Source organism: Gymnodraco acuticeps, unplaced genomic scaffold (assembly GCF_902827175.1).
Source record: "Gymnodraco acuticeps unplaced genomic scaffold, fGymAcu1.1, whole genome shotgun sequence".
NCBI classification, from domain to species: domain Eukaryota; kingdom Metazoa; phylum Chordata; class Actinopteri; order Perciformes; family Bathydraconidae; genus Gymnodraco; species Gymnodraco acuticeps.
This window is the reverse complement of record NW_022992177.1, coordinates 137154-150989: the sequence shown is the minus strand read 5'-3', so window position 1 is coordinate 150989 and position 13836 is coordinate 137154. Positions and strand designations below refer to the sequence as shown.

At 41.0% G+C, this 13836-nt stretch overlaps 1 protein-coding gene across 1 annotated transcript; it reads right to left on the bottom strand.

The window, feature by feature from the left end:
* Positions 1-7557: 7557 nt before the first annotated feature.
* Positions 7558-13511, bottom strand: LOC117538834 (G-protein coupled receptor 22-like). Its single transcript, XM_034204749.1, has 3 exons — positions 13071-13511; positions 10879-11987; positions 7558-9943 (listed from the first exon to the last, which is right to left on the bottom strand). Exon 3 carries the CDS (start codon positions 9937-9939, stop codon positions 8626-8628), a length of 1314 nt encoding a protein of 437 aa, XP_034060640.1. The 5' UTR covers positions 9940-9943; positions 10879-11987; positions 13071-13511; the 3' UTR covers positions 7558-8625.
* Between the last annotated feature and the right edge of the window lie 325 nt (positions 13512-13836).

The following is a 13836-nucleotide window of genomic DNA, read 5'->3' as shown; positions in this document are numbered from 1 at the left end:
CTTTGTCATAATGACCAACCCCTTGTGTCCTGGGCTAACCCTTATAAGGGCAAGCCTGTTACTAAGCAACGGCTCTCCCACTGGTCTGTGGAAGCAATTGCTTTGGGGCTCATACGAGTCAGAGTTCGCAGGCACCCTCGGGTCCGCGAGCTCTTTCGACTCAGAGTCTGGCTGCATTCTGGACTCTGTCCAGGATGTCTCCCATCAAAGACATTGGTGCAGCGGCGAGCTGGTCCTCGCCGCTCACTTTTGTCTGCCTCCTAACAGGCTGGACGTTCTGCTCCCAGTGTGACTCAAGCAGTGCTGGGCACCTGGTTGAGTCAGAGCTCTACCTGTTAAGTTCTGGTTGGTTTGGTGATTTTCGAGATAAGCTCGTCTGGCAATACGGGAGCTACAATTTCCCATAGTGAGACATCGAACGGAGTGTTATGAATGAGAACTATAGGTTACTTACGTAACCCCAGTTCTCAGAGTAACATGAAGTGAGATGTCTCACCAGACGGCCCTCCTTGCTATGGTGAAGCGAGAAGAGGTGCTTATTTTGAATGGCGCATGCGTTGTGGCGCAAGCTACTTATAGGGGGTGATTTCCCTGACGCTGACGTCAAGATCTCCAGCCAATCAGGATTGGCGTAATGAGATTGATGCTTCTGTTTGCTCCGCGATGAGGCGCATCCCATAGTGAGACATCTCACTTCATGTTACTCTGAGAACTGGGGTTACGTAAGTAACCTATAGTTTTCTTATTCAGTTTCACAGATTGTCTGAAGTCAGGATGGTTAGCAAACCTCTTAGCCCTCTCTCTGAGCTACTGGGTTTCACTTAGGGACCATCAATAAATTACTGTTTGATGGTTTTTTCCCAAATGTGTGCACATTATGCAGAAATGTGTAATGGGTCTGATGTGGCACACATTTATTGATTACTGACCTGTCATGAGTTTATTTAAGGAAAAATTTAAATTTGCTTCCATGTTCTGTAACACAGTGACTACCAGATAATATTACTACACTGGACAAAAAAACATTGTGTTTTTGTTTTAATGGTTCAGTTTGATATAAAGTTACCTTTTTTTTTATTCTTGATCTTTTTAATAGCTTCCATGTCATGTGACTTAAAGGGTACAAAACAATGCAGAACTGTATTATTATCTGGGTTTCTCTTGGGGACCATCAATAAATTACCGTTTGACACAAAATCATGGTTTATTTTAAATACCCCTGTGATAAATTGCCCATATAAGTGCATATTATGCTAAAAAATGATCATGTGTCTAATGTGGGACATCCTTATTGATTACTGATGTGTCATGAAATATTTATAGGAAGATCATTTCAGGTTTTTTTGAATAGCTTCCATGTGAAGTGGCTTAATGAGTGCAAATCAATGCAGCACTATATTATTACTTGGATGAGGGGTAGATCCCCCTTTTTTATGGATTTCATTCCTTCTATTTTATTCCTTCTATTTTATTAAAATATTTCATGTCATATGACCCAGTGACTCCAAATCTATTCCAGATATTATTAATACACTGGACAAATAAGACACACCCCCTTTTTATATTGGAATTTAGGGCTTCTTTTATTTTATGACTTGACTTGGACTTGTTATTTATAATATCCTTTTTAACTAGAAAATAAACCATATCACTCACAATGACAACATTGCATAATTTTGTTTAAACAACACACTTAATGTACTGTGTCAGCAGTTAAACGGTAAATGAACAGTTTTAACCGCTGTTGCAACCCCATATTGAGCTACAGCTGAAGATTTCTAGAACAGACCACAGGCAAATACAATTTGTTCTTTTTGTATATTTGTATAAAAATGTGGAGGATGTAAGTGATTCTGTGATTCTGTGTCCAAACTATTAAGCAGCCCACTAACTGTGGGTGTTGCAGTTTAAACAATGCCTCTCTTTGGATTGTGATATACAGATTTTGTTTTTTGAATAATGAAATAATGCCAGATAATAATTTCACAGTATATCTTTTACTTGCTATTGACTGTTTCCCAGCAACGCTATTTCAAGATGCGCATACAGATATGGGGAAACAAAGTTTCACAGAAATACTGTGAGAGGAGTTGAGGGGGAGTTCTTGTTAAAATTATGGGTGGTAAGTTACTGTTCGGTATCGAAAAGATGAACACATTTCATTACAGAGTGCATGATTATATGAATATAGGGATATGGTCAGATCCCTGAGAATAGCTTTTTCCCAGAACATGTTAACAAAAAAACTTCTGGTTTAAGGTAAAGCAGCACACTGTTTCTAAATGTTTTGGCCACTAGCAGTAGTTTTCACCAGGCTTTATGGAGAACTAAGAATAGAGTATGAATCATTAAACCTATTAGCATTAATGCAGGAGTGTTAACATTGAAATGTTTTACAGCAATATTCAGAAATGTGTCATTCCGATCATGAACAAAACAGTGGCCCAAATAATAGTAACAGTATTTCTCCAAAATGATCCCACAAACTGGTCAATTCTTTACTGGATCTATACCAACTTTCCTCTTTTTAGCTTGAATGTTAAGTATGCAGGACAGGTTGGTGTGTCCCCCCCACCTCTTTTGGTGGGTGAGTGGATTGGCAGTCTGTTTATAGATATTTGTTTTGGGTTTTTTAGATTGGAGATGGCAGATATGGACGGACGTAAGGAATTCTCTAGTTTCCAGAAAATCACGAGGGTGATTTTTAAGCTGCTCCGTACTTACCACAATTGGGGGCCCATCAGAAGAGCCATGGTTGGGAAAGCTCCAGTCCTCAGAACCATCTCCCGGACTAGAGATTGGCTCACAGGTACCCTGAGACCCTGTCTTCCGACAGGGGGTACAGTAGATCTCCTGGCGGGGAATGCAGACAATTGGGTGCAGACAGGGTTACAGATTATGGACAATCATTACCAGGGCACTTCTGCTGATCTGCGGAGTGATTTGACTCTGCTTCCCAAGGAGGATGGGGAGAGGGCCTGGTGGGTTGCCTCAAGATGGCTCTTGTCCAAATACCCGCACGCAGTAGATCTGGTGTTTGAACTTGCCCGGGCAGATCTGGATTTGCTGGGGTTACAGGTACCGGCGTCTGGGACTCTTATCCCTATCCCCATCGAACCACCCCCGAGACATTCACAGACAGCCAGTCTGTGACAGTCTGTGACACAGCCAGTGTGGTAGTTATGCTGGGGGCGAGGACCCTGACCGGGGCCGCCAGCCTGAATTTGGATATTGCTGGACCTTTGCTGATCACTCCCGCTCTGGCTCCCACCCAGTCTTCCCCTCCCTCCTCCTTGGATGTCCCGATATTGTCTATTCAGAAAATGAATGGGGCACTGGACACAGAATCAGCTGCCGCTTTGCATTTCATTTGTTATAAGAGGACACTTAGAGGAGATTGGAATCTGTTTAAATGTTAAAGTCTTTTAACATGTTGTCTTATCTCAATACAAATCTACACCCTGTTGTGCTGTGGCAGTGAGTTTTGTTGTGGTGGTCCCATTCATATCTTTCCATGTGTGGATAAGAGTGGCGGTATAATCAGCAGACAGGAGTCATCACTATGGGGAAAGCTGGAGGGCAGCAATCTCCTCTCTGCTGCCTCCCCTCTCAGACACAGTGGTTGACACTCTGTCACTGCCTGATAAAACAATTCGACTCACACATAGCTGCCTGCACATGCTGTATGGGCTGGAGTTAACACACATTGCTGAATAGATGCAGGCTCAAACACACTGACTGGCAGGTGCGCACCGTCACACGGGGACCAGACATGCAGCCACCGGCACTTCTGATGTCTTTTTGTCCTTCATATTTTGGCTTTAGTGCAATAAGAATCATTTAGTCAGTCCCTTTGTCTGAGCAACATTTTCTAAAGGATAATTGCACAATATAATCACACATTCTTTTCAACAAATGTAAACATTCTTCCACACTAAACATCTCTGTAACAAATTAAATTCCAATTTGTCTTTATGAAAAACCAAGATTATTTTTAAATTACAATAATCCAGGTTGTCTACTTGTCATGCATGGAAAGTTTATTTTCTCTGTTTATCCCCAAAGGATTATTTTGTTTTCAATTGTAAACTGGATAATAGAGAAGAGCACTTTGTGTGTCATTAAACGTCTGCTATCAACTGATAAGAACAGATATCTACACGGCATTGATTTAAAGGCAGTCTGGTGTGCCATTTCTCTCCAATACCACACAATGATGCCATTAAGGTCAAAGCAGGTAGAGGTCATACTCCATTTGGCTGCCATTTGATTCCTGGTTTCTACCCGAGAAATACATTTTCTTGTACAGAGATTATAGGTTGTACATATCAGAGTCGTACATCTTCCAGCTCGGTAAAGTGTCCTTTCATCTCTCTTAATGTGGCTTGGTGAGAGTAATATTTGGAAAATGACCACAAGCAACAATTTGTCAAGCTGTGCTGGCTGGTCTGCTCAATTCACTTTCTTCTTCTCCACGATAGCAGAATTACAGTTGAGTGTTCGCTGACCTAATGCAATAGAGGCTCCATATGGACCCAGTAATATGATTTCCGAGGCTTTTATTCTGTGTCTGCGGCTGGATAGAGAGGAGCCCTGAAGAGATGGCATCTGAATTGGGGACGGCTGCCTGAGAGAGGCTGCCATTGAGCGAGAGAGGAGGGGACTTAATGTATGTGATGGGGAGGGCAGCAAGTGGCAGCCCTGATGTGCAGTATAGGGGGGAAAAAGAAGCACACATCAGCTTCAAGGGATTATAATCAGGCTTGCAGTGAATCCTTAGTGAACCTCTGCTGTTGAGTATGGTAGTATATTGACCTATTTTCTTCTCTGTAGGTCACCTCGGGTTAGAGATGTAGTGGTGGGCTGCTAGCCTATCCAATATGCTAACCAGCAATGCTGACCTTGACATGGTGGCTGTTCGTAAATCTGTCCTCTTAAATAAAATGGTCCCATGGGGTCGAATGAAACATATACTGCATACAGTCAATATAGTAGCAATCATAACAATAAGGGGAGCTCATACTGCCACAGTAAACACTAATGCTATGAATGCTTGCCCCTTAGAATATTAGATTATTTGAATTTTTAAAAAGGACAAAGAAGACAAATAAGATTAGCCCGACTGTATATTTGTCCTGTTTTCTGTAAGTTATCAGTCACATGGTAAACAGGGCATGGTCATGCACGCCACATTGATTTTAAGCTTCATTAACCTATATTTTACAAAATTGTAAGCCCTTAATAAACACATTTATTTGATAAGCATGGGTATGTCCAGGCTATGTTGCTTTTCATTTGTGGTCAATAATTGCTTAATGAAGCATTACAATTTAAATTACATTTTAGCATGATAATTAGATTGAGACGAAATTGAGGTCACCGATTATTTCCTACTTCAATATTTTAGAATATAACCCAAAGATCTGGATAGTGTTTTGGTTTATATCAAGTATTAGAGATTCATATTTCAAATGAATACTGCAGCATATTTTGCAGCTTTTTGACAGATATATCTATATATTTTAAGTACAAGTGCATCCACTCTCATTTTCATTTTGTGTTATTTGTGGCACAAGATCTACAGACTTGTTGTTTCTTTCATCAATGACTGATCCAGTGCCTTTTTATAGGTTGGACCAAGGTTAGGAACATCATCTGACTGTGCCAGAGCCGAATAAAAATAAATATAGCAACAAGCGTAGATACAAAAAAAAAGGTGTGGCTATCGAGCTTGTAAATTAAACGGACGAAAAAAGCTCTTTAATGACACCATGTCATCCATTGAAGGTGTGAACCATTCTCCACTAGAGTGTTTATCATGGTCAAGTAGTGAGTATTTTCTAATCTTGAGTCTCATTGATTCTATGAAGTACTCACACAGCTGCAGTTTTGGCTGAAAATGACTTCAAGAGAATGGATACATCCGTCTCAGTGATAAGTGAGTGCCAAGTAAAATACCCCCTTCCAAGCAGAAAATGAAAACTTGAAACCGACTAAATAATAGTGTTAACAAAATGGCAGTTCAGTCGGAACAATCGGTTGTCCTTCAAAGGCCTTTTTTGACACCTCAGGATAAAAACAAATTGTGACCTCAAAGTCTAGTTAGTGTAAATAGTATTGGTCTTTGAGAGGTAATTTTAGAAGGTAATCAATACAAATGATTTATGTCAGTAGCACTGATGGAGTCTGGAAAAGTACTTGATATTCGAGCAGTGGTCTAAATTATGTATTCAGGACTGGAACATAGCGGGGTAGTATTGTATCACTGTTAGTTTGCTAACAGAAATAAATCGATTTCTGTATTTATATAACTCCTGTAAAGTTATATAGAGTACATATATATACGGTATGGTATGTTTGTTAAATGTATCCTTTGGCTCAATGTTTCATCTTTCAGGATGTTTTTCTCTCCCCTGTCTGCTTATCTGTTGGCTGTGATGATCCCATCTCCACTCTCAATCACAGACATGCCCTCGAGGTAGCGTGACATCCACACTGCCTGTTTACAGCAGGGTCATAAAGAACCTTGCCTGCATCCATATTCCCATATCAGCCCTCTCTGTTGTGCTACAAACCACACTCGGTGGCTGCCGGGGAAGCATCTAATTGAGGTTGTGTTATCGCTCTGGTAGCCAACAGCCCTGTGCTCTCAGGATCTAAAGGGCTCTTCAATGTTCTACCTGAGACGGCAAAGGCCTAATACGCTTGTTACTGAGATATACCGTGGAGTACAGTGTGCTTATACATTTGTATGTATATGTGCTTTAACGCATGCATGTGAATGTACTTTACAGTATATATCCTGATCTTAAAAGAATGTAAACCTTGACCCAGGGATTGAAATGAAGTGAGCTGCCAGGCTAGCTGAGTGTAGCTTCATATGCTAATTCATAATGTATCTTTGCATATAGATATGGTATTAGAGACTAAATGTAATATGCTGACAGCTCTTTTAGTTTTTCTTTCTTGTACTGTAGATTATCAATACTGAAATTATTTTGCAACTAGGGCAACTCAATTAATCGTATTTTTATCGCAATTACGATTTTGGCTTTCAACGATTTAAAAAAAAAAAAAACATCGAAATAAAACGATTATTTATTTTTATTTTTGTAATTATTTTTTGTATTGGTTTTTCAGTTGATTTATACTTAAAGTTCAGGGTATTCAACTGTTCAAAACATACTGTTCCATTTTAGTTTTTCAATAAATGGATGTTTTCAAAGTAAATGGATAATCGTTTTTAATAATCGTGATATCAATTATTGACCCAAATCATTGAGATTATGATGTTTGCCATAATCGAGCAGCCCTATTTGCAACCATATGAAATAATTATTCTTATTTATTTAGAGCAAACTTAGTTCATAGACAAGTTCATACAAGGCTGTCTGAATTATTATCTATCAGCAGCTGCCACCTGGGAAATACAATTTCACTGTCTTATTCCTTGATAAACAAAGGACACCCACTATTAGTAGACAAACACAGGAAGGGAAGAAGAACTTCATTATCTGTTATTATGGATTGTAAACAGAATCTTTTATTAGGCTTTAGGATTTTTGCAGTAGTTTTTTATTGCAGTTATGGATTTGCTTATTTGGAGAGTATTGTCGTTAGGCTAGTGTTATTAAAACAGACAATTTGATAATACATCCATTTTCAAAATGTTCCTTCAGTTTGATTAAATAACTTCTTTGTGAAAACATAACATCTGAGAAATCTATTCACTTTGAGAATTATAACAATATTTGTTATTATGTATTCATTCTGTTCTATATGTGCTCGTACTGTCACAGTCCCACCATAAAGTAATGCTCAATGCATCAAACCAAAATAAGGCAACTGTAGATTTTCCATTTGGCTCAAAAACATGACTGTTAAAGGGAAACAGACTAGGCTTTGATTACATCTGGTTTATTTCAAACCAGGTGAAGAGAACCATGGTCTTCTGTTGTGTCTGTGGAATGCAAGTGTTCTTCTTTAACTCTAAAAGAGTGATTGTGAACCATACCCCTGCAGCTTTTCAGCTATAGCAACACAACATACATTACTTATGACTTTCTTTCCATTCCTGTGTCTCCATGTTTGACCCGTCTGCCTTCCCTCAGAGGGCTCAAAGGCAATAAGGTCAGTGGTCAGTGGGGATTGCAGGTCTGGTGTCGGAGCAATTGGCATGGTGATGGATCTGAGTAATCTCACGGTTGTCACATAATCACAAAACACTTTACTTGGTGGAGAGGAGAATACGAAACCTTTTGCTGCGTTAGGTGAGTGAACACGAGATTTATTATAAATATACATAAACATAATAATTCCTAATGCTCTCTCTATTTATATACCTTGTTTACCCTATGCTGTACATGTATTATGTATATACACAATGCACTGTATGTTGCTACCATTACAAAAAGCCATGCAATATCTACAGTACAGTATATGGTGTATCTATGAAACCTACTTTCAATAAATAGTAATAAATTATCCACCTCTTGTTTTTGTACATTCTATTGCACATATTATTTACATTACTGCTTTGGGTTAACATTTTCCCTTTTTCATCATGACCTGATGTCAGTTTTAGCTGCATTTGATGAATGTATACCCTAAAGATAAGGAATTCCTTCACTCCACATCCTCAGAAGACAGACATTTCTGTCGGGCATCTTTGTCCTCAAATGTCACCTTTTTGTTCCTCTTTGGGTCGATCCAGGAGTTGTGGATAATGGCATTATTAGGAGTGGGATCTGCCTCAATGATTGACACCACTCGCTTCTTCATCTTGCTTTTCAAGACTTTCTGGAACTTTTGCCTAGTGAAGGCATACAATAAAGGGTGAAAGATAGTGGTCCCATAAGCCATGACCAGGAAGCCAAGTCTTAACTTGACCATTAGGTCACTGGGGCCCACACTCAGGATGACTGTGTTGAGCACTGTGATGGGTGTCCAGCACAGCAGGAAGGTAGACACAATCAGGAGGGACATCCTGAAAACCCTCTTTTGGCGCGCTCTCCTTTCTCTGTGGCGCTTAACAGCCCTTCGCAAGGCGATGATGAGAGAGACGGAGGTACGCATACCCAGTGTGGGCATGCGGCTGCCACTGCTCTGTGATGCATCTGTGGCATCCTGCTGTGGTGTCATGGCTGTCATGGATGGATTTTTCCTGCGAGCCTTCTTCTTCTGTGAAGCGTGGAAACGCGTGCCAATGCGAATGTTGAGAGCCTGCAGGATCTTTGAGTAGGTGATGAGCATGACAACGACCGTAAGGAAGAAAATAGGAATCTGAGCCAGCAGGTGGTAATACAGGCCAAGTTCTGTGTAGTACTGGTTAGTGTGGACCACATTCTCTACCACTGTCTGGTTCAGATCAGCTTGGCCCTGGGCGAAGAAACCCACCTCAATAAATGGTACCAGGAAACTAATGAAGGATAACACCCATATGCCAGCCAGCAAGGTCAGGGCACGGCCCATTGTCAGCACCCGGTTGGCTGGTTTGACTGAAATGTCGTAGCGATCAAGGGTGATAGCCAGCACGTTAGCAGCAGTGGCGACGCTAGCGAAGGAGACGCAGGCTTCATGGAAGCAGCAGACGAGTGCAGTGTCTCCCTCCAGGGAGAGCAGCACAACCACAATGGTGAGAGGGATGCAGCACACACAGATGAGCACATCCAACACATGAAGGTTCATAGTGACGATGTTACTGACAGAACTAATGAGGTTTGACTTCATACAGTAAAGGACAAGCACAGTGAGGTTAGAGCTCAGGCCCAGGAGGATCTCCAACATGAGGAAGCCAGTCAGGGAGACCTGGAAACTAACAGGATAGGGGTACGGGCCGGGAGTTGCCGGACTCATGGTGCGGCTGATGGGCTCGGTGTTGTCGGTGACTGTGACGTTGCTCATGGTGGCTTCTTGTTCACAGCAGGGAAGGATATGCATTATCCTGTGTGTAGGGAGAAGAAAGGAAGATAAGTTATAAAGGGGGGAAAGTAAAAAGAGAATCTTTGAAGTGTGTTGTGGCATCTCTGGAAAGTTGTGATTAACACACCTGAGAAATATTGTCAGATGTAATGGTGCCAGTTATCAAATGATTAGAAAGCCTTTTGTGATTTAAATGAGAAATGCTGAGAGCAGAGCTTTAATAGTGCTGGAACTTTTTTTCTGCCATGCCCTGCTGATTAGATTTCCTCACTATGCACATGGGACGACTAGTAACTATCGTACCTTAATCAGCTTCTTCTTCTTTTATTACCATCCTTGATCAGATGGTTTTATCCACAGTGCTTCATAACAGAAACACTTTGGAACAAATTAAAGTCTAATCACCTCTTAGCCATGAAGGCTTAGCAGAGTACTGTATGTTAAGGCTTTGAAGTGGCTAGTTGTGGCATAGTGTTCTTTAGGGCTCTTCTGAACTGAACATTAACACTGACATTGTTTTAATATATTAACCTTTACTGTAAATATACTAAATGTAGACCAGAAGTTCTGAAGGCAATGATGGAGAAGGATTATATAAACCCTATTTCGATGGGATTAATTTTATAGGGATGAGATGAGTAAAATTAGTGCTATGGTCTTACATAAGAAACTTGTCATTTCTGGCATAAACTTAGTCAAATTATGATTACTACGTCACCAGCAGGCTTCCAACTCTCAGAGATGTCTGTTTAGACAGGACTTCAATATTTCATGTAATAACGTGTGCACCAAAATAACAGTTGGTATTTATAATTAATAATTGGTTCTGGATAAAAAAACAAAAACATGTACTTCAAAATAAATGGAATTCAAACAACCTACACCAATGAAATAAATTCAATCTGAATAGAGGTCTAGATGACATGGAGAAAAATAAATGTTTATTTTAATATTTACCCTTGCCTCCAGCACTATCTGAGTATCAGGGCTGTGTAATCAGGCCATAGAGTCCATGTTGCATCCACAGAGACGAGCATCGCATCCAAACATAGCCAGTGGAAGTGTTTCCGCTCCAGCAGAGCCCCAAAGCAAGGCTTTTCCCTTCACTGCTAGTCCCTCCCCGAGAGACTGACAGCCAGAAAAACACCTGTCCGTCGCGCCAAAGAATATCTATGAGCTGCCAGCTTTTTCTTCCTGACCTCAATGGTAAGAAAGCTAAGGAATCAGTCAAATACAGGCAGTGGATTTCAGAGAATAATTTATACGCTAGTGTCCTCTGCAGATTTTTTCTGTCCTCTGGTACGTTTGCTTTGGTGTTGGTGTGAGCTCTGATAGATGAGTGGAACAGGGATAAGATGTCGGAGCCACCTCCTGTTTATAATCATGATATTCCCAGGCAGGAGAAAAAAACCAACCAAGAAAACAAAGAAATACAGACCCCTCAGCAGGGCTGGAATGTACTGCTCATAGTATTATGATCCAAATCCTTGCCTTTTGCTTTTTTTTGTCCTCAGTGAAAAGATATTATGAAGCTCTGTAAACACAGAACAAGAGTAACATCCATTAGGGCGTACTCCAAGAGGCAGAGTTTGTCAGTTGCACATGTAGTGCTCTCGGTGTAAACATTATAATGTCCAAAAATCAGTCCGGTCAGCATCCAGGCCGAGGTCCCCCCTCGGAGCACTAATGGAAAAGATCTTCGTTCTCCATGTTTGTCATTGTCTCTGTACGCATGGCTCCAGCTGCCACTGACTTCTTAATCCAGCAAAGGTCCCTAGTTTGCCCCTCGACATGCTGATCCCTAAATCACTGGAGATGGCGTGAGTGGAGCAGATTATTAGAGAGCATGCGAGACCAATCACCATGACATGTGTTTTTATACGTGCATGGGATAGGGGTTGAATCAGCAATTCGCGGGGAAGGTCATCCTCATGAGATAGGAGTGAGTTAATCGGATGAAAAGCCTGTATATATTTGCAAGAAGATCCCAGACAAGAGTTGGACTTATCAGGCGCTGCGTACAACACTGTATGTCCTTCAATGCCACATATTTCTCTCACAGTGACCTAAAGAGAAAAGATAAAGTGGATGATAGAGAGGGAGATGGGAAGAGAGCAAGTAGGAGAGGGAAGAGTGGGGGATGCGTTAGTGAAAATAAACATATCCTGAGCAGAGAGGCGACGAGGAAAGTCTTATTAGCATAGCAACAAGCCCCTGATGTCTTATCATGTTCCTGTGCATCGCTTGATTCACTTTACATCTTTGTAATTGCATTAACATAACAGTAGCACTAATAAAGGGCTGGCACAATAGCAACTGATATACAAGCCTCCTGATTTGAGATAACATATCAACTGTAGTCATATCTTTCTATGCTTGTTGTTTTTAAATTATTAGAGGAAATTGCTTAATGATAATTATTGAATGTCACTTCAAAACCCTCAGTGGTGCTTAAATGGTCCTACAATTTTCTTGATAGGCCAGACCCGCTAAGGACTTTAGTGCAATGTGATTCCACGGGGAACTTGTCATAAGGACATCGATGCCCCCCCTTGTATCACAATATGTGATCCGTGTTATTCTCTTCAGAGGAGCAGGTCGGTCATTCTCCAAGGTTGTTTTACAGTGAGGGATGCCATACTTAACTGTGCCACAATGTCAGCAGAAATGATCAATGACACCACGCTACAGTACCAGACAGGTTATGATACACCAGGCGTGTGTTGAAGAGCCAAGTGTACAATTGCATATTAAGTTTGTTATCAGCCTGACACTTTGGAATATAGTACATGTGTTTAGCTGTAAGATACAAACAGATGCTATCACAGTATGTAAAGCATCCTAATGCATAAACAAAAATGCATTTTAGAGTTTGATGTTTTCAGTAACAGCTACTTGGATTTACAAGATTAAGACCAAATATATATTATTAGTAACAAATACGTTACTCAACCGTTTCTAAAAAAAAGTCAGCATTACATTATGAATGACAGTATATAGGAAACGCTAGTTTCCAATCACATGTGTTGGTTGTGGTGGAGATGTTTGGCATTGAGTTTTGTTAGCTGTCACATTCTACTCGGATTAGTGCTGTAAATCAAACCAATATTGAGAGGTAGAGTGCCCCATCAAAACACAGCGGAGCTCACCATGCAGGGTAAACACAGATGCCTTGGAGTTGGTCCCTACACCACGCTGTCCCCTCTCAGTGCAGCTCTGCAACAATCCAGGTTGCCCGATTGAAACTGCTGGTTGATCTTCTGCTCATTCCAGCAGTAATCCAAGAATTTGGATTGAATATTGACGAACATACAAGGGTCACACAAATGACAGATGTTCTTTCCCACCGGAGTCCCACACAGAAACAGCAAAAAGTCCATAGAGATTAGTCCTGACAGGAATGTTGTATTCTTCTTTTTCTCCTTTTCTCCTTGTTCATTCTTATCCATCCATATGGGCAGGTTTGTGAATACTCATCACAACAACTCTCTGTTGCGCTGCCTCTCTTCCTAACTGTCTGAATAGGAGTGCAAACCATCCCACTCCTGGTATCTCTCTATCTCCCGCTCTGCTCTCTCCTCTCTCTCCCTCTCTCTCTCTCTCTTACTGCGGAGGTTTGCAGTGCTCCCCCAGTCCTGATTGGTCTTCTGTAATAGGCTTAACCCTTTACTCGCCAGCGAGGGGAGGTATTTCCTATTGTTCTGACTCTATCCTCTCTTCCCTGACAGTGACTGTGACAACCCAGTTGTGACTGTAGTGATTTGCAACAAAAAAAGCTTCTACTACGATTTTGCACGGGAGCTTTAGATGTCACTGCGCTTAGCACACAACCTGCTGCAGAGGCAGACTGCTGAAGGAAAAACAGCAGAAAATACAGCAGTACAGATTGATGTATTAATTAGCTCAATGTAATGG

What these genes read in the sequence shown, in the direction of transcription:
- LOC117538834 (XM_034204749.1), bottom strand. Translation starts at nt 9,939, where the DNA reads ATGCATATCCTTCCCTGCTGTGAACAAGAAGCCACCATGAGCAACGTC.